We start from the raw sequence: 26,834 nt of genomic DNA, 5'->3' as shown, positions 1-26,834 counted from the left end.
CTTCCAGCACATCAGTAGTTTAATTTCAGTAACCACCATATGTGACAGCTAATCATCTTACAGTAGATGATTATGGTTTCACTGTCTTGTGCCATTCAGTATGAGGATTTATAATGCAGAAAATCAGGCATTCAGTGCCTATGATAGACATAGAACAGATGGCTCATTGTATAGGTTTATATATATGTAAAAACGGCTCGTTTGGGTTGAGAAAATATTTTACGTAGAGGAGCAAACAACATTTCAACCTGAACGTTTCAATGTGAACCTGACGACGACCGAAGAAGGTTGAAACGTTGTTCCCTCCTCTACGTAAAATATTTTCTCAACCCAAACAAGCCATTTTTATCTATATATTTTTCTCTACGAGTGGGTTTTCTCGATATCGCTGATTGTATATGTTTATGCTTAACAAACGGAAAATAACTGTTTTGCAACATATAATGCCATTGAAAGCTTAATGATATAAAATCATGGTTAAATTAATGTTGGCAATTAACTACTGTATTCTGTGAAGGAACAAGTAATGTAATAATGTTTTATATGTTATGCTTTAAGCCTGTGAATTATTTTTTTCTTAAGTGTGTCTCAATATCTTTTCTGTTATTACATAATTTTTTCATGATTTGACTAATTTTCACAGCAGTAGTATGAAAGAAGAATAGCTAGGTGGACTAAAACTCTTGTCCCCAAAGTGTTTTTTTTTCTCTGTAATAAATAACTACAGAAAGGTGAACCTGGTTCCACCCCCACCTATTTGTTGTTGTTTATGAGTCTATGCCCTTTTAATGCTGTCTTCACATTACTATGTTATAGTACTGTTATATTAAGTAACAAATTGTTCACAGAAAATGTGGGGTTATTGAAATTGTATTTTAACAAAATACAAAGTTTTCTTAGGTGAAAATTTTTAAGTGTTATATCAAAATCTGTTAAATGCCTAAGAGATGTTTATTTTGACTTTATAATATGACTTATTTGTGATTTTGCAAAATTTCAAATTTGAAGGTTCTCAGTTTGAAGCTTTGTAAGTGGTTGAAGTAATATTTCTGTAATTGGTGTTTGTATTTCCATTGCAAGCAAAAGTTACAACTTACACTTGTTTACAGTTGCTTCAACATCTGTATCAAGATTTCACTCTCAGTGAAGGGAGGAGAAACGCTCCACAACTACCAGGTAAGTTTCATATTTGAGATTGTCAAGTTGACATGGTTGGCCAAATTGGTTGTCTGTCAAAAATTTAGAAATTATTTTATTCATCCACTGCCAGTTCATGGTAAGGGTCTGGAAATGGAAAATACAAACTTTGTCTGGAAATTGCACATATTTAGGATTATTCAGTTATAAGCAAAAAATGTTACAATTAGAGAATTCTGAGGTGCACCCAGCAAAGTAAGAATTTTTTAATAAATCACAAATGTTAAAAAAAAGAAATACTTTATTAGATCAGAACTAGTTTGTTTGAAGCTTCATTATTCAGTTCTTGACCTCATAGCTAATATATGTTTTACAGGCTTTTTTTAACCTGTTACTACATCATATATTCCAGGGAAATACATGTTTGTCATGCTGTGTTCCACTTTTTTAATGACTTAAGCTTTGAGCAATTATTTCTTAAGAACTGTTATCAAATCTGTTAAGTTATAGCTGTATAGGGGGTGTCCACAGAACTTTAGTTTTATCTTTTTAAGGGGAGGGGATATCAGTGAAGAGTACATGATTTTTTTAGCTGTGGTATATTACTGATTCCAAACAGTCATAATACTGAACTTCACAGAAAGCATTTTAAATATTGGGTTGAGGAATAATTTGTGAGCGTTTTTTCAAGTTAAAAAAATATATTCATAAATGAAACGCTTTCACAAAATATTTCATGTCATTTGGTAGATAATTTTTTGCTCTAATAGATGGTGTGTTTGATTTTCATATGTCTTTAATTTTTGCTTTCATTTTCAGCTCATTAAATGGAATGTCAAGTGGACAAAATCGAGCATTTTCGACACCATCTGCTTTTTGCATTTAATTTCTTGCAATTTCGTTTAAAACAATGCATGCTATATACCTAGGTATTACATGAAATAAAGTATCATAATAAATGTTTTGGGTGTAATGTGTTCATGCATTGAAGTATTGTATAGTCTTGCATGTAATGCTTGAATGAAATTATTTAAAAACGCTCACGAATTATTTCTCAACCTAATATAATTCTATGTTAAGTAAATAACTGTATACAATTTTAGAATCTTGGAATAAATACTTATACATAATTTGATGTGATATTAAAGTGTTTGTAGATCTAAATTTTAAGCTATATTGATTGCAGATTCATGTAAACTTTATTTTTATTGTCTCATTGCACATTGATTGCTTGTCCAGTAACAATGAAATGAGATTAAACTGGTCTTGCAAGATGATAAAATGTTAAATAAATCTGTTGGTAAAAGAAAGTTATAGATACAAAATGTATACTACTATTAATTTAGTGGGAAAAAATGACATGCTGATTTGTTAATTAGTTTTCCTTAAACATGTTTTTTTTTTAAAAAGACTAAATAGAAAAGAATGTCCAAATAATACAGAATATTTTCATATTATATCTTGTACGAGATATTATTAGGGTAAAATAAAATGCAAGTAGAATTATTATTTTTCACAAAATGTTCCTCTAAAGCCCTGTTCAAAAATGTTGATTAAAACTGCACTAAATGCCTGTTTATCCACTTTGATTTTTGTTATGCAGGTTACTGTTCCAGTAACCACCATGAAATAACAGATGAAATGGCTACAGAAATGGCAGAGTACTTACGGTGAGACTTGTCTGATCTAGGAAATGTTCTTTATAGGAAGATTGTAGCCTGTACTCCATTTAAAAGTAATGGGTAACAAAATAATGAGGCACAGACTCAAGATTGAATTGAAGTGATATCTCTGATATAAAACTGTTAATATAAGAATTAAATACCAACTTGAGTAACTTTATTGTTTCTAAGATATTTCTCTTGGAATAATAGTTTAATCATGAACTTTATTTTATTTTGTTATCTTATCTACATGTTGTACAACATTCAAAGTATATATGTGGTAGTTGTAGGGCTGATTTTATATAACTGCAATATTTAGTTGATTAAGGTAGGTTATATGTGAGATTTTATATAACCCACAATGCTTAGTAATAAAATTTTTTTTTGGCCTTTGTATCATTCAGCATATTTAAGGCAACTTTGTAAAGCTGCTACATATTATGTGTCATTTTTTGGCATTATTAACCTTTAAATATTTGCTTATCTTTATGTGTGTATTGTTATTACTTGTCTAAGGTCCATGTGGACTCTGGAAGTACTTAATAATTAAGAAATATGTACTAAATGAACATACAGGTAGAGGACAGTTTAAAGTCTTCACAAAAGAATGAAATTGGATTTTAGAGGAAAGTCTGGTCATCAATAAATTTTAAAGTTAATATATCAAAATATAACTCATTTATGGTTAACATCTGACACTCCTATCTATGAAAAACAGAGTAATAGCTGAAACATTAATTATATTTTTTACATAGGAAATATATTAGCAGTCATCTAGTAATTATAATAATTTTTTATTTATTTTAATAAGTAAAACAGATGTCCATATTTGAAGCATCAAATATTCTTATAATTTTTGTCAGTCATTAGAACACCAAAGTTTTATATGTGCAAAAATATATAAACCACTGTAATATCATATTTTCGTATATTAAAGGAATACAGTTGGAAAAAAGAGACTTGAAAAGAGATAGACAAATAAATTATATTTTCTTGTTTGAGAGTACATAAATTCTTGTAACATTAAACTTCTTTATAGTTGAGTATATATTAGTAAGTAAAGATGTGAAGTAATAGGTTTAACTCACAAGCTGTTTGTAAATTTACAAACTTGTATCTTTTATACACAATATTGAGCCTGCAGATTCTGTGATATCTCTTCAGCAGATCCTGTGACTGTTTATGCCCTAAACAATAGTTTTAGACCATTAATCTGTTAACTATCCTTTTCATTAAACTCATAACGTGAAAGAAAAAAATGTATGCAGTAGTTGCTTATTAATTATGTATTCAAATTCATACCTTTATGTTAGTAAAGTTTGAAAAGAATAAACTCAGGAATGAAATAAAAATATTTGAAATGGAGAAACAAGTGTCACTATTATATTTACTTTTTCTTTTTTTATAACAGGCAAGTAGTTTTCAAAATGCCCATTGCACTCTTGGGAGAGTGAGTTCATGTTGAAATTCTTTCAAGTTGCATCAAACAACCCCCAGTCCAACACTCAGATATCAAACCAAGTTTCTGGCAACTTCAAAGGGCAGGTTAACACCCATGATAATTCACGGCTGCGATCTTTTACAGTGTACAATTCTCACATGTCGGACAGCCCTTCACACAGCAGCACAGATGGTCAACACTGCAGCTCTTCTTCAACTAGTTCAGTGTCTCAACAACAGAAACAATTAGGTTCGGACATTAATAGGTGCGTACATGGATTTCTTAATACATCAGAAAACTAAGCATCCTCTAAAGGTTCATTTTACCAAGATTCTTTGCTCCACCTAAAATTCACAAAATTCATATCCCCTTTCATCATTTTATTCTTTATCAAAATTTTTTTGTAGAAAATGTTTGTTTTTAACAAACTGGCATGAATATACAGTAGAAAATTTGTTTAATTTTTGTTAACAAAATCTAGGGGAATAAATATGGAGTTAATAATTTGATCCCTTTTGATGTTATATCATTGTTTATGAGTGTTCCCGGTTAAGCAGGCTCTGGATTGCCTGGAAAATATATTACTAAAGAGTAAGAAATTTTCTCTTCTTGAGGTGAACAAATTTTAAATAATATTAACGACTGTGTATCTAATGGATATTTAAAGTTGAAAATAAATTTTTAAAACAAAGATTTAGGGATGATGTCTCCCCTATTCCCTCTTTATGTGAATTATATATGTTCAATTTTGAAATAAAGATGTTTAACATGTTTACCTTGCATAATATCACTTGCTTCTAACTCAATTTTTCAAGCAAGCAATAGCAGAGGTTGGTTGCACTAACTTTGGGAGCTTGCAGGACCTGGGTGGGGGCAAATTATTCAAAAATGATTTGGTATTAATTTTTAACTTATTTCTTTGTCACATAAATATACATACAAAATTATTGTGCTTTTAATTGTCCTACATCTTTAATGTTTTCATACCATTTTTTGGCATGATTGATGTCATTGTTATTTAATACAGTAAAGAGGTCACAGCATCAGACTTAGCACTTGTATATTCACTGTTTGATTTAGAGAGAAAGACATTATCTTGAATAATTATCTTTTAATGACTCCTATATTACAAATATCTCAAATTTATCCTAACTTATCATAAGCTGTTTGCTCATAAGTTGATGTTTTGTCAATGAAAAAGATTTACATTGTCATATAACATGCTGGTTTTACTTTTACAACAATGAGGCTAGTAATTAAAATAAAAGTGAGTGTTAGTTTTGTGCTACTCTTAATCCACAGTTAAGTTGTAAAAGTTTGTTTAGAAAAGGTTTTTTTTTAATCGTGATATATGAGATGAAAATTTATTTTAAACTGTCATTACATATCAATATATGTATATGTTATACTTTTGCTGTAATTTTGAACAAAACGAATAATTTATAGTATTTTCATTTGAAGTTTTTCATGATAAAAATTGATTAATTGTAATTTGAATAATAAACTCTCTTTGCTCTTTTCAGTTGGATTCTTGTAAACAGTGGTGAGAGGGGTTTAAACATCACCTACTTTCTGCTCCATAAAGGATCCAGTAAACTAAATAAGACAAAAACTATTCAGTTTTGTAACTATTAGATACAAATCATTATAAACATGTAAGGTCACATGTGGAAATGTCTTCTGACTGTAACTCACTAATTAGATGTTTGATTGTTTATTAACTTTTTTTTATTAATGTTAAAAAAACAAATATTAGATACACCATTAAGAAAAAAGATCAATCCATGAAGTGCTCACAACAACCATTTTTCATGTGATTTTCAGAACTCTCAACCGGGTACAACCTCCAGCACAGTCCTCCCCCACTACTTCTCCTCTTTCATCTCCAAAATCATCACCATATGTGTCACCTCCTCATTCTGGTACTAGCTCTAGGTCTGCATCACCATGGACGTCACGAAACTCTTTGGCTAGTGATCGGGGATCTTCCTCGGCTGGTGTGGATTCAAATGACGTTCAATCTTTGGAACAACTTTTGAAGAAAGAAGGATTGCGCAAGTATATTCAAAATCTTCGTGGTTACACAATAGAAAAGGTGAATGCCAGCCTCATATAAGCTTTTTTGTATTTATATTATCCTGTTGTTGTTTTTATGTAAATGTGTTAAATGCCATTGCTAAATAGGTAAAAAATTTACATAGGGTATTGTTAGCAATGTGTAATATTTGCAAAATATTGTTCATTGTAGAAGGCAATTTTAGCTAAAAGACCATCTTCTTTGGAAAATTTTGTATTTATCTCCAGCAATGATATAGTTTAAGCATACAGGTAGAAAGCAAATTTTAACAACAGGGTTTTGTTTAACTAATAGGTTTTTAAAGAAACTGAAAAAAATACATAATTTGTAACTGATTGTTTTGCATTTGGTAAAAAAACAAGTAAATATGTGGGAAGTACAAAAAAATTCTGAAGGCTAGAGGAACAATTTATAATTATTTAATTTCGTAAGTTAGATTAAAGTTTAGTTTGAAAAGTACCATGAAATAATCAATATAGTAATGTGTTAAACTACAATATTTTTTAATTCAAAATTATAATGAAAAAAGGAATCTTGTATTCTACACAAGTACAAAGTAAAATCTAGCCACAGAGTAAAGTTTCTATAATATGGTGAAAAGACACAACTACTTTTATGTTTTACAGCTTCAGAATTTGAATGAACTTGACTTGAAGGGTATTGGTTTGACCATGGGTGCAGCTCGAAAACTTAAAAAAGCTCTTGATGGATTCAGGTAATAAAATGTTTGGTTTTGAAATTACTGTATTGCCCAATTATAGGATGATCTTGAATATAAAACAACTTCCATTTTCAGGAACCTTGGGAAATAAAATATTGTGTCCTGACTTCCTTTTTTTAAGGACTGTAAAATCAATACTGTAGCTGAACAACCTGTAGGTGGATTAGTTGTGAGAATTAGCAAAGACCTTGAAGGAACATATGACATGCTTGCATAGGTGGATGGTATCTGGGCATTCAGGAATGCAGTTTGCTAAAGTAATGGGGGACAGGGTCTGTGGTTGTCCTCAATCATAAGGAGACTATGGATTTTACAGTCTTATAAGCCAACTAGTACTGTATACTTAATGCTGTGATATCAGAAATTATTACTGATAGCTGAACATCCATTCATTCAAATTACCTCCAAAATAAACATATATTTAAAATGTTGAGATTTGAAATTTTATCAACATTTGTTTTGGATGAAGTAACTCAAAGATAAATCAGGACTGCTAGCCCTACTTATTGAATTCTTGCCTTCTCTATTGCAATTATTCTGAAAATGGTAAAACTGTAAAATTTTCTGCCTCATCAGATAAAATTAGTCAGTATATGAAACTAAGTTGTAATTCTGGTAACTCGGCATTAGTTTAAGACTTGTTTTTGGCTGAAATAATAGTTTTACAATAGTAAATGTTTGAGGTTGATGATTGCAAGAACTGTAAAATTCAATTAACTGCATATTTTGTTTTTCAGTTTTCAAATTTCTAAAACTGAGAATATTGTTAATACTTCATGTGAAACCTGGGCTTATTTACTTCCTCACATTCTAGTTACTGTAGATTTTTCTTACCTTATGCAGTTATACTAAATTGTGAAGTTACAAAATTTCTTGTTGCAGTGCAGGACATCTCGAGGATGATTGAGGTTTCATGTAATCATGTAGTATTGTTTTTCTATTTGTATGTCGTACAAAGGTAATAAATAACCTTAATTACTCTCTGCTCATGAGAACTGTCTGTTTACTTTCCTGAACTATTTGTCTTGGTAGTTAATTTTTTCTTTACAAGAACTCTTAAGTTTTATAGCTTGAAGCTATTGTGAATGCAAGTATATTTAGATGGACAAGGGTAAGTATCATGACGTCTGTTTTGAACAAGTACGTACATAAGGTAGTAAAAGGACATAGATAAGATTTTTTTTCATTTAAATTGTCTGAGGTTAAAAATGTACTTACATTCATTTTAATGCTTCAGATAAATATTTCTTGACATTTTTCAACTAAGTGATCTAATCTGAAAGGTCATTAGGCCAATTTTAGTATCTGTATGGACATTGACTTTCAAGTCCAAAGTTGTATGAATCATGGTTAACAGTGCTGTAAATAGTTATGTAATTATTCTTATATTATAAATAATAAATTAACCATAAAAAAATGTATTTTAAAAGATCCCATAGCTGTTCCATGCATTTAAAGTGTGTGCATTTCAGATGCAACTTTTTGGAGTTTAATTTTTATTAATGTAAGCTCAGGACTGGTATTATACTGGCTACCAGATTACAAACAGTTAAATTTTCCATCATGGATTTCAGATCAAACTTGTATAAAACTACCACTATAAATCAGGCTTTTTATGATGGAATGTTATAATTTAATGCCCAGAACCCATCCATTCAATGTTAAAAACTGCCAGCTAGTTTAGATACATGCCAGCCAAAAGTCTGTTTAACTGTTATTTATTTAGTATGAAAAGCACAAGGTAAATGTCAGAATGTTTTCATCTCTCCCTTGTTAAAATTTTAATGTTTCAATTGTAGGACTTCAAAATACTTTGGCCCAGTTTAATCTGATTTTTTGTTTTTTTAGCATATGTTTTTCATTTAGAGTACGTAAGAAATGTCTTAATTTCAATTATTACACAATAAGTTTTGTTACAGACTGTCAGTAGTTGTTTGAGAATAGTGATAATAGTGGTATAAGCATGTATGCATCCGAATATCTTTGAATACATTAAGTCTCAATAGCATTTAAAAAACATGAAATTTGCACCAGTGTAAAAAAAAACAACTTCTAAAATTATATTGAATGTAGCTAATTTAAAACTGATGTTTAAACATCTAAAGTGATATTTGTAAATATACAATAAATATTAAGTCTATCTCTAGAATTATTTTATAAATATCTGAATTAATTAATTTTCAATTGAAATATAATCTGGAAATAACTAATTGTACAAGTTTTCTTTGTACTTTCATTGGATTGGGGTGTTGTACTCCTGTAACAATGTAGAGTATATTACACTCCTGTAAAAATGTAGAGTATATTACACTCCTGTAAAAATGTAGAGCATATTACACTCCTGTAAAAATGTAGAGCATATTAGAGTGCTGATACACATATTTAGAGTATGGTAATTACTTTATATAATAAGAATAGGTGAGATATTATCTACTTTTTTCATGATTTCAAGAACTTTCTTTGCACTGGGTTATATCTTGTTAGAAGATATTTCAGACAGTTACTTTATCAACCATTGTTAAGTATATTTCAGCTCTAGTAGCTTCAAGAACTTTTAAAACAAACAAGAGTGTGTATCAATTTCTTTTTTGTCATTACTAACAACAAAACTTTATTATTATCAATTTAAAAATATTAATTTTTAGGCCATTTACATGCCTTAATGGAAATTTGTGCAACTTTATAATGAAGCTGTGTATTTAAAATTTGTTTTAGGTAATATGATCAAAGTATAATAAAAAAAAACTTCCTGTTTTATCTCTTAACTTTATGTAGTGTAATATATACATTAAGTGACATTGTTTTCCTTTTATAATTTCTTAAGATGCTTTATTATTTGCTTTAAACTAAATGGATCCATTTGATTATTTAATTTAATTAAACCAATGTGCAGCAGGTAGTACTGTGTGCGTTATTTTTCCAAGGATCATTGTATATGTATGAGCAATTATGTTATGAAATTCAAAATGTGTCTTGTATTTTTCATTCAGGCCAGTTTATCTACCAAACGGTATTGTTAGTCACTCCTACAATGCTTCTGTGAGTAGCAGTCATTGCTCACATGGTGCTCCAGCAGGACCAACATTTCCACAGACCAACAGTGAGAGTTCTCCCTCTTGCTCTGTAGATTCCAGTCCATCACCTAGTCCTCCCTCTTTGGAGGCTTGTGGGCTTCGAAGTCCCACTAGCTCAAGTTCTGAAGAAAGTCTTCCCACTAAAGGTACATTAATGTAATTCTTGAAGACTTAGAGTTATGTATTAAAGTATATTTTATTTTTCCTGTACAACCTCTCCCTGTAATTTGATGCACTTCCAACTTCTACATTTTATCATAAGACTAGTGGAAATAAAAAATCAAAGAAAATGGTAACTTTTTGAAACCAAAATAAAAAGGTATAAGGAGAGACAAAGGTGTTAGACAATTTTCTGTTAACGTAGTTTGTTTCGTATTCATAAAAAATTCTTGTCAGTAATTAAAAATGGCAAATGTTTTGCTTTATCTAAACATTACACATCAAAACAGTTGTACAATATTCCATTCACCAGTTTTGCTTATTTTGATTTTAGAGCCACTGTAGTTTTTCATAAAACGTCAAAATTTTCAGTGTCTTTTAATTCAAAAAAAAAAAAGTAAATGTTCTTTTTTCTTAGTGGTGTGAAGATAAGAGGAAGATTTATTGTACATGCTTTTGTGAAGTTTCATATTCCAAAATGTAAAATATGCTTTTAAACAGCTCTAAAGTCAAAATAGTTGTCATTATTTTGTTGCTTAGAAAACCAAATGCCAGAAGCAATAAACATTCCAAGTGCAGTAACAAATGCTAGACTATACTCTTGCAAAGTGAGTATTTAACAACCATAACTGTATCTCCCTAGTTCTAGCACTAACAGCATGAAACAACAAAGTAAATCAGTATCTACTCAGCCAAGGAAGTTATGTGCTTCTTTTTAGCTGTAAATAAATATTTATTATTGAAAGCATCCCAAGTTAACATTAAATGTGAAAGAACCTCAATTAAAACTACAATAAATATCCTTTTCATGTAATTACTCTCTTTCCTGTAGAGTTCAGCTCAAACAAGAGTTTCATACAATTTCAGCTGCTCATCACAAATACTCATCCTTAATTGTACTGCACTCTCCAGTGCCGTATAATGTACTTGGCAATATGTGTAATTTTAGTATTATACTGAGCTGCATGTTACTGTCCTGTATGAATTTTTTTTTTTCCTTTAAAGATCTAATTAAGCAGTGATAATTACAGTATAAGTATTTTGGGTTGATGTAACACCAACAAATATGTAAAATCCATCCAAAAGAGCTTGAGAAAAAAGAAAATCTGCTTTAGTTTAAACAGTAAAATAAAGCAGTATGGTTATGGTCATATTGTATCATTTATTCATTTACTGTAAAACTGAATTTATGTTTAGTGTGGCTCGTAAAGCACTTAAGAACCACATCTGAATTAAACAGAGCAAAATGTGATGTGATGTGATTAAGAGTCAAACTCATTGTTGATTCAGTTTTATAGCACATGAATGAAATAAAGCAATGTGTGTCTTGCAGTATTTTGAGATGCCACCTACTGTTTAAACCAAGAACCATTTTAGATTTTTTTCTCTTAATTCTTTCTTTTTTTTATGACTAAAGAATCTTGTCCTCATATACTGTTTGCTGACATCAGGAAATAAAATTCTGGCTCAACTAGTTATGAGTTGTTAGAACATGACAATGGAAGAAAGATTTAAAAGTGTGGAAAGGAACAAATTAATTAGCTATGCAAATTGAACTACTTTGAAAACACTTGATAAACATTTAGGGTCAAAGCTTCAGATTTGGCTTTTATATGTTCTACCCTGTTTCAATTTTCTTTGAGAGATTTGAATCTTAATTTGAAATTTTTCCTGCTGATCTCAGAATAATTAAACATCACAAATTTTGATACGAATAACAAACTTATTTTTTCTTCTTTGTGTTACAGTTACATTTAAAACTTCAAGAGTTCAAAGACACTTTAGTATTGTTACTTGTGCATAAAAATGTTGATTACGTCACTGATGAAAAGTACAAAATTTCTACTGAGAGTAATGTTTACTCCTAATATTTTACTTTGTGAAGTTTTCTGAACATAGAGATTGTATATATAATCTGTAGAACAGGGATGTCAAAGAATGAAAATAAGAGTAAAAAACATGCAAAGTATCTTGATGTTTTTAGGTATCACAGTTTTATAGTTTTCCTTTCATAAAGTAGTAGTAGTGACTGTTTAATGTACTAAGTTTAATGCTAAAAAATTTCTTTACTATTGTGTTGCATAAATTATGAAGCTTACAATAGGTATCAAAACCAGCAAGGATCTTCAGTTTCTAACAGTGTTATATCTCATCGGTACTAAAGTTTAACACACTTGTTTTTTGGCTCCTGATGTGAAGAAATATGTCATTGAGTCAAACATAACAATAGTTAATGTTTTACTTCAGATTGAAGGTTCTAGCCAGTTTATTGCTGGAAAAGTTTCATCCTTTGAGTTGTGGTTACATAATTAAAGTAATGATCAATCTTATTATTCAGTTAAAAAAGCCAGACAAAGCCCTTTTTTTTTGTACTGTAGCTATGTTTACAATTTAAAGGCTTCGAAGATCATGTTGCAAGCAGTTTTATTGTTGTTACTTGTATTGTTACACTCATATTGATGGACTGGTCATATTTGTTCTCTTCAGTAGCTCAGGCTTAGGGACTTTTATATTTGAATCCCAGTGAATGGAACTGAATCTTAATTTGACATTTAATCTTAGAATAGTGTTAGATCAAAGAATATTTATTCATACTAATGCAATTTTCAATATAAATTATCTTTTATCCTTTTATATATATATATATATAAAAACCATAGCTGCAATTAAGATTTAAAAGGTTCAAAAATTGTGTTAGAAGCAGTTTAGTATTCTTACTCATTGTTACTTCCATACATATGAGACGTATTCAGGATGAAAATCCCAATTTGTATCATCCTTAGATGGTATATATTTTGTTTGCTCTACAAACTGGTTTGTTTTCATTTCATAACTTGCCACAGTGAGGTTTAAAGACAAACCCTGTGCTAAACTTAGCTTAAAAAATTATAGTTTTTAAACTCCTGAAGTTACAGAGTAGCAAGGTTTGGGTACTTACAAAATTGCATTAAACTATCATGCACACCAAATAACACGAAGTTCTACTGGGGAACAATCTGTATTATCAACCAAGTTTTTAAATGTTAGTGATTTTGTTATTGTTACCTAATGTAGGCTTGTTTATCATCATATCATAATTCTTTATATTTGTGTATGCTGTGCCTTTCATTTAGTTCTCTCTTATTAATATTTTAGAAATATTTCAATGTTTTTTTTATTCCAATAGTTATTTCAAAGATGGATAAAAATAAATTAAAGTTTAAAGAGAAATATCTTACTGTGGCATTACTGTACTTTTGTATAGGACACCCAGTCCAAAAATCAGACAATGCAAGAAATATAGAAGGTGTTTCTAGAACATCTAACAGTCCATACAATAGAGCACAGCAAGGTGGATTTCATTCCAAGCATAACAAGAAGCTTGCAGAAAAGGATGACTGTTACTTAAATGGACGTGAAGGGGGGGATAGTCTCAAAAATGTTACAAACTATGGAATGACTGTTCCTTTTCTTTTTCCATCTCCTGATGTGCATCCTCCAAAGCCCAACTCTTTGCCACTGTTTACAAGAGCTGCAGCTACTCCTACACACATTGGAGCTGGAACAATCATCATAGAGAATAGTCAAATCAACAGAAATCATCTGACATTTCTCCCTTCAAATCCTCCTCATCGATCTCATAACAGCACTCCTGAACGAACTGTGAACCCTCCAGTCTCATTCTCTGGTGGCTTGACTTTTTATCAGTTTCCTTTGATAACTTCTGTAGGTGCATCTGTTACTACAACAGCACGCAGTTTTGTCACGTATCTTGGCCATTCCAGTGTTACTGTGACAACAGTAGGAAGTGGGAAGTTTGGATCCAAAACTGTGGACACAACTAACACCAAACAAGTGCCTGACCCTATGCCCAATGTCTATCATTTGTCCCCATGTGTGGTGCCACCTCCAAATCCAGGTGCTGCCGTCCAATCAAATGGAGCAGTAATCTCAACAACTAGTGTTAGTACATCTACTGTGGCAAGTAGTACAGTTACAACTAGTCTTAACAATACCCCTGCATCCATCCATACTCCACCACCACCTCCCACTAGTCTCCCATATACATATTTCCTTCCTCATTTTCTTCCCCAAGCATTCCCTTTTGTAGCAGCCCATAATAACTCTCCTGCCAATGGATTTGTTTCACCAAACTTGCATGTACCACCCCCTAACCATAATTTTCCTTTTCACCTTCCTAATGGTATAAATGCTGCAGTATCCCCTGAAATGGTATATCCTCCTCAGGGCTTCCCATTACCATCCCCTTCAGGACCACCACCTCCAACACCCTCTGTTACTCCTTATCTGGGATATCTTGGAAGTGGTTCTAGCTATCCCCACAATCACTCATTACCTCTTCCTGCTCTTAGTAAACCAGTGACTTGTTACAACTGTGGTGCTGTTGGCCACAGAGGAAACGAATGTAAAAGTGCCACTCTAGATGAGATGACCAAATCAGGTGTGTAAGTTCACCAGTTCAAATAACTTTTATACTCTAAAGAATTCAAATGTATATTTGATGGTGTTGGTGTGCAAATAATGTATACATTTTGGCATCATTAGATAAAAGAGGTTAGATTTGTTTATTGAGATGTTGAAATAACTTATAGTATTTCAATACAAACATGTCCAACTGTAGGTAGTGAATTTTAATAATTCATCCAAGAGTACATCTCAGAAAGGAAATAACATGCTCAAATTCTGTAATATTTACTTATAATGCTTATTTTGGTTTTATTAACAGAAGTTATGTAGAGGAAGACATAAACTAAGATGGAACTTTTGAATGTGCTTGGGTTACAGGGTTTCTATTTTATTTCTATCAAGACTTCTTAAACCTGCTATGTGTTTTTCTTATAACATCATGAAGATCTTAGAGATTTTTTTTATACTACCTAAATTGATGACTTATTATAATTCCAAAATTATCATCTAAGATATATTTGAAGATTTACTATCACTTAGTTGGTCTGCAGGACAAGGCTGAATATTTACAGTTTTTTGGTTTTTTTTTAAAGCACAAAATAATTTCACTCTGAGTATCTGGGCATAGCATCTCTTCTCTAAACACGAACATGATATACTCTCATTTCATGTGATTACATTTTTTGATGATTAAAAAATAAAGAATATGTTGTTAAAGCATTGCTGATTAATGTGATTTATTGTTACAGGTCAGTTCAGACTTCATTTTACACCATCTGCCAAAACAACAGAATCAAGTGCGTAGTGATGTATGAAGATTAGAATATCAATGAACTTGAACTTCAGGACTTATTCAGTGGTCAAAAACAGTAGTGCTTAAATGCATTTAATTGTGAAGTAGGTTTTTTAACAAAAAAAAAAGCTTTTGTTGACTTTTTTTGACAAGGAGTGTGAAGCAGCCATATGCTTGTCAAAATGCAACTTTTGTGATTATAAGTGTTTAAGTAGAAACCAGGCAATTTATGAAGTACTTGAAGAGCAATAGACAGATAAACATTCATCCTACAATTGTTCTTTTAGGTTGCTTTCTCAACTTTTAAGCTTCTTTTTGATAATATTTTCAAAAGTTTGCTTTTAGAGTAGTTCTGAGAACTTTACTAATAGTAATGCTGTTGATAAAAGTTAAAAGATGACTTCAGAACACAGTCAAGCATATCTTTCATTGTTTGTTGGTCACTGTTTCTTTATAAAGAACAGTTTTATCTTTCTTAAGAGATGTATAAATTAATGGTATTTATAAAAGTGTGAGCTGGTGCCCATTTGGGGTGTGCTGTAGCATCAAATGTATATAATTTGAGCAAAACTTACTTTTAAGGCAGCTGTTATTTTCTAAACAATCACATTTTGCTATAAACATATGAAAAGAGTAAGAATAGATGTACATATATTTTGAGCCAGCTATTAAGAGTATGTGAATCAGTTGCAACTATGCAATTGTTAAGTAAATTAGAATGTTTTTGTTTCATGTAAAATACAATGATAATGTTTCTTTTTTCCCAGACTTGCTGTATTGTTAGCAGAGGTTTTGAACATATGGTTGTTGAAAGAGCTGTAATGTTTGATTTGATACTTAAATGTGTTGCTGAATTTTAAAATGTACATTCATGTTTTATAGTTGGAATTGTGGATTAAGTAAATGAAAAATTGAAGGTTTTTTAATAGTCACATCTGTCCACTTCTAGTGCCTGGAGAAGTTGCTAATTTTTTTAAGTGGAAAGAGTTTTTGCTTGTCACTTCCATTTTATAAAACAAATAACAGCAGTTATGTTGTGAATTGCTTGTATCATAATCAAATCATATCATTCATAATGTTCTTGAGATTTCACTTCGATATCTGCTGTATATCATGGTGACAAGTTTGTAGTTGTAGGTAGAAAATTGTAGGAGCCTTTTTTTTTTTTAAATAGACATGGGAATTTTCACCCTTTTTTTAAATTTTGTAATTGAAATTTGACCCTATCATCAGGTTCATATTAGGAATAACCAGTCACATCATGACACACAATACAGGTTAGTAGCTGACTCAAAGGAATTTGGATATTTGTAGACTGAATAATTCTAGTCATTTCAGTTCTTAAACAATACCTGAGGAACCTGTTAGCAGATGACAACAGTGAACTGCAGTGGGCTAACGGGTGTTCCAAAGGTGTTTCAAACATTAATATTGTTATACATTGTATTAACAACAAGGGTTCATACTGAGCCAGTTTTTAGTAATAAACATGTGAAATTTTTGGACTGTCAGTTAGTGAGATGCAGTACAAATAGAGTGATCCTACAAGGGGTGCAGGTGTTTGATAACATAAAACAAACTTAGATGGTACTGGCTCAGAATTAAAATAATCCAAAACTAAATGAAAAGTTTATATAACAATAAATATCAAATCTTTAAGTATATGGCATTCATTAGGTACCCATTCAAAATATTGAAGGCATTTATTAATTTTATGGTCAAAAATAGTAAACAACTATTTCATGAATATTCATATTTGTAAGTTGTGTACATATGTTGTATATACATAAAAGTATACATACATACATACATATATATATATATATATATATATATATAGCTGTACATTTTATTATAAATAAAAAATAACAGCACTAACAATTCAAACAGTGTTTCTAAATTCAGTTATTCCTCTTTCAGTAGGGAATAGAAATACATTTGAAAGACAAACTTGCGTATATACTCCATATACATATTTACAAATTGTAATCAACTGTTATAAAACGAAAAGTTTTGACTAACTCAGTCATGTAAATACATGAAGATTTATAAATGTTTAAACATTTTAATTTATGTGTACATAAACTCACGAAGCTTTTTTCCACAATGCCTGTGAGGATATTGTCAATATTCCTTGTTTTTTGCCAAATTTTATGAATCCAGTATATTTCTAGAATCATCACAATGTGAGACTTTGTAATTATTTTATGCATTAAAATCAATGTACTGAGAAAATACAATAAAGGTTATTACTGTCTATGTTTCAGGTTTTTGTCATTATTAGAAGGCAGAGATAATACAATGGTTTTCTTTTATTGTATTTCTAGGTATCATAAATTGTAAATATTATTTACCCAACTCTGCCTTTGTATCATATTATAGAAGTCCTAACCAAATTGACAATCATTATAACCCAGTTCATATAGTTTACAACAGTCATTTGATATGAAGTTTACGTGTTTCATGAGCTTATATAGATTAAATGTGTAATAAGTTTTTGGACACATTTTTTTCATGTTTCAAGGCATCATCGATTTTGTTGTAATAAAATATAACATAATTGATTTGATACAAGTTTACACTGTAGTTGCTGTAAATAATCAGTCTGTACAGTGAAACAATAAAATATTTTTAGTACTATAAATTTTAAACTAAGATACTAAATTGTACATCTAAACCAATGTGTGGTGTGCAGGTATACCATGTGTTTACTACTTCTAGCGTTATACAGTGGAACCCCTCTAAAGCAGACACCATCGGGACTGAGATAAAGTGGCCTGATTAGAGGGGTTCCAATGTACATAATTAGAGATTGTATAAACAAAAAAAGGGACTGATTGAATGACTGCTTTCAAGAGGTGGCCGCTTAGAGGGGTTCCACTGTAATATGAATTTAAAACACGTTTCCTTTACTCGGGTATATGAAGTTTTAACATAAAAAATCGTAAAGTTCCTATTGCTCCAACTACCTATGATTCTTTGTTATTTTTCCAATGTGTTGTATCTCTCATCCCATGGAAAAGTTTTCTACACGTACTGTGTATGAAAGTATACAGTCATCTTTTGCACTGTCTCATGTTTCAGTTGGAATGATCGACAGTCACGTGGATATCACAAATAACTTGGGTGAATACTGCGTTGCTGTTTCGTATACAGAATACTTTGTTTTTCTAGTCTGGAATAGAAACTTGTCAAATTCTCTGCAGTAAAGGTGATGTCTTCTGTTTAACAAATACTCATTTGTTTGAGCTTTTGAGTAAGTAATTGTTTTATTTCAATTCTACATTTTGTCTAGATTCTTTGCAAAGCGACGTTCATGGAATTTGGAATTACTTTGCACTAAGTTTCCTGGCTGATTCTACTGTTATTCTGTGGAACCTAGCTTGTCACTCATGGAAAAAATAAGTTTTACCTGAGAAGAACATAACGGTAGCTCAGCGATAAGTGTCAAGGCTTATTATGCTAAAAATTCACTCAGTCCATTGCATAGCCTTGTGCGTAACAACAATATCAATTGAACTGATATGTGTTGAACGTTGGTTTCGGGCTAAAACGTTAAAAAAAAAACAGAACGACCTTTATTCTGGTAAAACTGACATTGGTTAGTGTGTTTTTAGGTTACATCTTTTTTGTATATTTTTCCAAAAAGTTATAACTTAAAAATTCATGTTTTTAGGTTACATCTTTTTTGTATATTTTTCCAAAAAGTTATAACTTAAAAATTCAAATTTTATATTGTTATCTACATCGCGAATCTGGCATGAATATTTTGTTCATAATTTTATTAGATTGGTAAAATATGACTTGGACAAATATGTTGTGTACTTTATCGACTTGATACCACGAAGTCTCAGGAAATAATAAAAGTCATGTGGGCCTGTGAAGGAAAAAAAAAAAATGTGGGAAAATTTCGACAGTTTTCTGTCTTGGAACGAATACGTAATACAAGTTTTATATTGTAATGTGCTTCGATTAGAACCGAATCAAACATTCTTAATTTATTCAGTTCCAAAGATCTATTGTCTTATCTTTTTGGCTCACGTTGTTGTTACATTATGATGTTTAGCAAGAATTGATCTCTGATAGGTATAATGAAAGACTTGATTCTTCAAATCAAGACGACCATCCAGTAAATAAGAGAAGGAATTCCTAAACAGGGACCACGGTAAATACACACTGGCTGGTGACTTCAGGAATGAAATGGAATGTTCTAAGGGTGGAGGCTTGTACTAAGAAGTTTCTCAGTAAAAAATGATTCGTGAAACCTGGAAATTATGTAAGGTAAAAAAGGATCTGATGTTAAACATGAATTCATTTTGTAATATTGGTTGGAAAGAATATTAAAACGAAGCTACCCAAATTACTTTTTTTTTTTTTTTTCAAAACTTCCAACATTGTACGACGTTCGATTCGCAATCTGAAGTTCGGGAACTCAAATCATCTTGCCCTTTCAATTGTGGTGCCGTCTTTATGTAACAGTCAATCCTACTTTTGGTTGGTAAGGAAAATCCCGTGAATTGGTGGTAGGGGTGTTAACTAGCTATCTTTCTCTAGTCTGACATTTCTAAATTAGGAACGACTGGTATAGATAGACCTCGAATAGTTTTGCGCGAAGTTTAACAAATAAATTTTAAAATGGTTTCAAGTTACCTTTTTAATTAAACTAAGAAATTTTATAGTGTCTTCAACTTTGTGGTTAATACATGGGGTTGTGGACTAAAATGTTCATTATTTGAGTAACAATATTACACTTATGTTGATTGGCATAACTATGAAAATCAACCCCACTGTTTGGTTAAGAGTATCTGTATATTTGTTGACTGGAGTTGCAAAATGAATGTCCTTCCCCTTATAAGCTTTTCTAAATTAGAGTTGTATATGTCTGAATATTAGGAGTCTCCCACGTAGTCATTTGATCTACATGTTCGGAAATATTAATATCAATTCTACTCCTATTTTACAATAAGTCAAAAGTGATACAAGGCGAGAAATAATCAGTGTTTTCGTTTCTTCAGAATTTCCTGCAAAGCTGCACGAGAGCTTACTGCTATAATATATAATAATAATACTAAATTCTTTAAGGAACATAGGGCCGCATATGCTGCGGTTCCTTGAACAGGCTGGTTTTGAAATGAGTAGGTTGTTAGCTTACCGCACAACCCCAACTTGGAGGACAAATTCTCAGCCCACCGAGGGGAATCGAACCCCTGATTTTAGCGTTGTAAATCCGGAGACATACCGCTGGACTAGCGGGGACGTTACTCCTCTAGCGATCCCTAATTTAGCAGTGACAGACTAGAGAGAAGACAACTAGTTAACAAGGATCCTTGGGTTGCTCTTTTACCAGCGAATAATGAGATTGCCCATCACATTATAATGTATTCACAGGTGTAATGGTGACTATGGTCGGAAACATGGTTTTCAGCTCACAGACTACGAGTAGGCGCCCTAAATTTACCAAATCTTGCCCGGCCTTCTTAATCAGTGAGTAACAATTAAGATCTTCGTGTGGATGTCTATCAAAGTCAGTTACTTTCTTAATATATTTCTTACAAACACTTGTTAGAAACTAACCAACGATTTTTATTCATGTGTAGAAAAGAATTTTTTACTGAAAGTTACCGCACTTATGAGAACGATATGTTCAGACCACCTGTAGCCATTTTCTGCATTGCTGATTGTGTGGTATAACCCTGTGAAGCTGAACTAACTCTGGAAAATTTGTTAGATAACAGAAAATAAGCTCAAAATAACAATTGTGGAGTATCATTAAATATCTTAGTAACTAACCAAATCTTCCCCAAAATGTAACTATAGACAGAATGTGCAGTTATAAAAATGTATATATTTATTATATGTTTTACAAAACTTTTATTAGCACAGATTTGGAACTGTCTGATTACGACAAAGGATCTGAAATACATATTAGACACAAGAAAATTTAAATTAAGTAAAAATCAAGTCCTTAAAATATATACATAAAGAAACATAACATTAATTTAAAACTACATAAAAAAAGTAAAATTTCCCATCATTCCTACCTCATGCGCCCACAAGTGCATGGAGTGAGTGATGGTGCATCAAACATATACTCATGATATATATGTCTACATACAAAATAATTAATATATATATGTATATATATATAAATACATTTAAAATGTATACACAATTTATTAAAACCCTTTAATTCCATGTATAAAAGATGGAGATATTATTACAAAATTAATTAAACAAACAGGTTACTCTTTAACAACCAACAATAAGATTGACAGTTACATTATGATAGTCCCACGATTGAAAGGTTTGTTTGTTTTGAATTTCATACAATGCAACTCGAGGGCTATTTGTGCCAGCCGTCCCTAATTTAGCAGTGTAAGACTAGAGGGAAGGAAGCTAGTCATCACCGCCAACTCTTGGGCTACTGTTTTACCAACGAATAGTTGGATTGACCGTCACTTATAACGCCCCCACGACTGAAAGGGCGAGCATGTTTGGTGTGACCGAGATTCGAACCCGCGACCCTCGGATGACGAGTCGAACGCCTTAACACACTTGGCCATGCCGGGCCCCGATGGAAAGGATGAATACATTCTGTGACAGGATTCAGCAGACTTTTGACAAGCCTCATACCTTCTGTGTTTGCTTGTGATAATGAATTTGCTCTAAATTAAGACTAAAAGAAAATCAATAGTGAAAAATGATGAATTGAAAATGGACAAACAACAACAATAAATTTAAAGCTTTTAAACCTCTGCCCTACACGAGTACAGAAGACATTTAATATTAAATACAAAATATATGAAGCATAATAATTTGCAATAGTACCGATGGTACCAGGTTGCCGGTTCTGATAGTCAAGCATCTCTAATCATGTGCCTTAATTAATTAAAATTCAGTTATTCCTTCCAGTGTGTTCTCATGTGAAAATTGTGTTCACATCAAACAATATTGTCAATTATCTCTAAGCCTATTTAGTCTGACGATTATGGCAGTGAATCATTTGACTCGAAAGCTTGTTAAAACACCAAAACATCATTAACGTAGACAGATATCTTTCTTTTTACATACTTCATGTTAACCAATTTTAGCAATGATTTTGTTATCCAACTGAACTTCTAGTATCTAGATGTCAGATCCAAGCTGTTAAATTAACCTTTTTCTATGGTTATAATTGTGTTTATCGTTCATTTATTATTTCCTTCTATAGTTTAGCTTATCTATGAATTTTTAGTTACATTAAAACGCTAAATCACCTTCTACACAATTATTTGTATTTTGTGTAAACGAGTGTGTGTTTGATGAAGACTCTGCCCGGCAGGGTCGCATGTTCGAATACCCGTCACACCAAACATGCTCGCCCCTTTCAGCCTTGAGGGCGTTATAATGTGACGGTCAATCCCACTATTCGTTGGTAAAAGAGTAGCCCAAGAATTGGCGGTGGGTGGTGATGACTAGCTGTCTTTCCTCTAGTCTTACACTGCTAAATTAGGGACGGCCAGCACAGATAGCCCTCGAGTAGCTTTGTGCGAAATTCAAAAACAACAACAACTCTTTCTTCTAATTATAAGACTGTCTTTGATTTATATAATGACGTAGTTAGAAAGAAAAACAATGTAACGAAATGCACTTATCATTTAAGAAATAAAACAAAGAATACTGGTAAATACGTAGTTCTGTTAAACGGTGAAGGTATAATCACATTTTAATGTATCTTGAGATATATTTCTAAATGTTATTGCTTTGCTAAGTCAAAATACTGGTCTTTTTTTTTTCAGAAATCTGTGAAATATCCACAAACAACATTTATGAATGTTTATGATCAGTGTAACATAAAACCAACAATATTATTAACGAAAAGGTCCTGGTAATAGAGTAGCCCAAGAGTTGGCAGTGGGTGGTGATGACTGGTTGCCTTCCCTTTAGTCTTACACTGTTAAATTAGGGACGGCTAGCACAGATAGCCCTTGAATAGCTTTGCGCGAAATTAAAAAAAAAAAAAAAAAAATTGATGAAGGCAACACCATCTTCCCTAGCGGTGACATACAGATACTATTAATGTAGCAGAAGAGTATGCAAATTTATGATCACATAAGGTTGTACTCTTGTAACCTACTCTGTAAATAAATACCTTTATTAAGAGAGAAAGAGAGTTACAAGATAGTTATTGGAAGGTATAGTTATTGCTGTTTGTCACAGTATTGTTATTGTCGTTGATAGGTATTGTTTGCAACCAAACATTGATGTGTTTGCATTAAGGGAGAAGTGCCAATGTGAATTAGTGTACTTACTCATCGAAAATACATACAAAATCTTGATATACTACCCTTCTTCCTGAAAAACCAAAACTACAAATGACCACGCAGTTTCCAAAGGCTTTATAGCTTCATCCTGCATCATCGATTCTATTTCAATGCCTGCAACTTCCTTCGTGCTCCAAGAAAGTCAGTGCTGTAGTTGCTTTATTGAACGTGTGCCACATGTATTTATATGGAATTGCATCACTGTTGTTCGAATAAATCTTCCATCTGATCTCAAAAATACATTGCTATATTGATCCAAAATGTCATCGAATTGTTTTTGCTGCATTTGATTTACATAATTAATTTCGGGTACATTGGTACTCTTGTATTTGCTTTCGACTGTGGTTTGATGAGCTCAGATCTAGTATTACTGCTAGCGTTGATTACCTTGACTTTACTTATTATTCCCACAAACATTCTACCATCCAGCTGGATAGCTTATCATCAAAGGTACAGACACTTAATTCCTTGTTGACTTATCACTGCCCAAACTAATGCTGCCTGCTCTTTGGGAAGAAACAGTTTATTTCTTAGGAGGCTTCTATGAGTGTGTTGTACGGTACTGATGTGTTAGACTTTGTCTAGGTTACACCATGGGATTGCCAAGTTCCTAAATGGAGCTGTTAGAATTCTCTTTACTACATACTCTTATGGAGTCCACGGTTCCTGGGCTCGACATTGGTGATATTAAGTGACATTTTCCATGAAGCATCAGTTCACCATTTAAACAGGCAAAACTGACAAACTCTACAATGTATCCATTCCAAGGATACCAATTACAGATCCTAGATAGGAAAGGATTACTTCCATTCAATGGGTGACATATCTTAGACTGAATTTGAGATCAACTTATCATCTAATGTTTAATCTATCACTATTAACTAGAACAAAGTTCATGGTCAATTACCATAGTTGTGGTCTTACTTGTAAACTTGTTATATTGTGAAGTATACTAGGGTCCTTACTGCTTCTGTGACCATTAAGAACACTGACTGTTCCCCGTGTATTCTGAGAAGCACATAACAAGCTATATCCTGTTTCTTACAGACCTGGGATGACCACTAAAGTTTTTAATGCAAGTTGTCTTCTCTGTTTCCCCAACTCATACTTGGGCTTTGTCAGTTTTTCTGAGTGTTTGCTACAGTGACCACCATTTTTTTGCGGGCCATCTTGGATCTGCTAATTTTATGGCCAATATTGACTCCCTTGCCTACATCTCTGCTGAGCAAAGAGCTGATATTATGGATTGACTGATATTTGTCGAATTATAAGCTGGAATAGATACATCTGCTGTCTTTATTGTATGACAAAGTTTGAATAATACATTTGCTAGAGCTCTTCTATTCCATAGTTGAAGTAGAATTCACTTCTCTTATCTGGATGATGTCCAAGTGAAGGTACTAACCTTAGCTATAGCATCTATCCAGTGGGTGGACATAGTAATGGCACGAATTTTGTGATAGCACAATCTCTATTGGTGGGTCTTGCTGTGGCATATATCCTGCAGACAGACATTGCTGCAGCATGTGCTCCATGTCCACTTATCGGAGATAAGTGTGGATGCATCAAATCTCCATTTAGTGTAAGCATTTGATTTTTAACCCTTCAGATGGTTTAAGCTTTCCATGATAGTTGTACCCTGTCTCACATCATCTACTGATTCAAACCATCACGGGAAATAGAATTCTGCATGTTAGTGTTGTAAGTCCATTACTTTATTGCTCACCTAATGATGAACCTATTACGCTTATAAATTTAAATAAATTTCACTTTTGGCTGAAAAAAGGTATATCTCATATAATTTCAAAGATGTGTGAGATTATTTGTTATAATTTTTGACTCATAAATATGTTGTTGTTGTTTTTTTAATTTGAGTTTGAGTAGATATTATTTGAAAATCTTTTCAAAATTATAGACGATTCGAAACATTGTGTTCCTGTTTTTATTAACAATAATTGCAGATGGCGCTTAACTCAAGGTGTAGGCGTTTATTTTTTTTCTCTTCTGATTAAGGTGATAAACGTAAGATAGTTGTACTACAGTTACGTAGTGTAATTATAATACATAAAAATTATGTAATTAGTTATAAAGCTTTAGTTAACAGTAGTTGGATCTCAGAGAGTGATAGCTGAAGAAGAAGGCAGGCAACAAACTGATAAGGTTTCGAAGTCCTAACACTTAGTTAAAAAGCTAGTGCTACCAGTAATACTATGATTAGTAACTTACTAATATTACTATCACCTTTACAGTGATATTACAGTACTAGTATTAATAGCATTTAGTAATACATGTAACACTAGATGTATTATTGGTAAAAAACTTTATAGATTAATCATTGCCTTAAAACTAGTTAAATTATAAGAATAAACATGAGTAATTATCTCCGTGATTGATATAGTAAGCGAAAAGTTAACTTTGAAATTGCATTTCCCTGTTTAATGCTATTAGTACATTGTTGCGCCTTGCAGAGTGCACTTAACAGTGCGCTATTGACTTTGTATTGAAAAATTAGGTTACGACGCACGGTGAAACTTTATACCACACAGACTTGAAGTTAATGAAGAGTGACTTTTTTTGTATGAAACTTTTAGATGAAATAACTGGATATGACTGTAGAATAGGTACTTTCATGTTTAAGATTAAAAATAAGTAGTTAACAGTCGTGCATTTTACATATTTTTTATAATAATAATCTAAGAGTCAGTAATGAAGTAATTAGTTGTGGTAATTGCTTACTTTATTATTTGAAGTAAATTATTAAGTTTTAGTATTAGTATAAAATATTTTCCTAAACTTATTTAAAATGCATTATTTAGAAAGTCCTACCAAGAAATTGAAGAACAACTTTTTCTTTTTGCAAATATACAGTATTTTTAATAAAGTTGTACTATTTTTTCTTCAACAAACTGACTGATCATCAAAAAATTGAATATGTGTAGTCTAGAACAATTTAAATAAATAAAAAAACTTGTAAGTTGTAGATAACTTATTTAATATTCTTCAATCAAGATAGGTTTATTTTTTACTGTCTTTGTTTTTTGATATATGCATAAAAGTC

The 26,834-nt window shown here is 31.6% G+C and overlaps 2 protein-coding genes across 6 annotated transcripts in view; both read left to right on the top strand.

Annotated features, from left to right (window-relative positions):
• The first annotated feature begins 1,109 nt into the window (after nucleotides 1-1,109).
• Nucleotides 1,110-17,354, top strand: LOC143250834 (uncharacterized). The gene is made up of 8 exons (XM_076501909.1): nucleotides 1,110-1,176; nucleotides 2,741-2,807; nucleotides 4,213-4,507; nucleotides 6,067-6,337; nucleotides 6,946-7,034; nucleotides 10,031-10,260; nucleotides 13,518-14,714; nucleotides 15,430-17,354. Exons 3-8 carry the CDS (start codon nucleotides 4,260-4,262, stop codon nucleotides 15,483-15,485), a joined length of 2,091 nt encoding a protein of 696 aa, XP_076358024.1. The 5' UTR covers nucleotides 1,110-1,176; nucleotides 2,741-2,807; nucleotides 4,213-4,259; the 3' UTR covers nucleotides 15,486-17,354.
• Nucleotides 17,355-25,746: 8,392 nt separating this feature from the next.
• The window catches only part of LOC143250833 (NEDD4-like E3 ubiquitin-protein ligase WWP2), a 68,365-nt gene continuing 67,277 nt past the window's right edge, over nucleotides 25,747-26,834 (top strand). Inside the window, exon 1 of one of the 5 annotated variants that reach the window (XM_076501904.1) lies at nucleotides 25,747-25,936. The gene's annotated coding sequence lies outside the window, so the exon portion shown is untranslated. Of the gene's footprint in view, nucleotides 25,937-26,374; nucleotides 26,398-26,834 lie in introns of those variants that run through there. The other 4 variants (XM_076501905.1, XM_076501907.1, XM_076501908.1 and 1 more) reach the window with 4 other exon arrangements.

The sequence above is a fragment of the Tachypleus tridentatus genome, chromosome 5 (assembly GCF_004210375.1).
Source record: "Tachypleus tridentatus isolate NWPU-2018 chromosome 5, ASM421037v1, whole genome shotgun sequence".
Classification (NCBI taxonomy): Eukaryota; Metazoa; Arthropoda; class Merostomata; order Xiphosura; family Limulidae; genus Tachypleus; species Tachypleus tridentatus.
The sequence above is the reverse complement of the archived record's forward strand: the minus strand, read 5'-3'. Positions and strand labels throughout refer to the sequence as shown.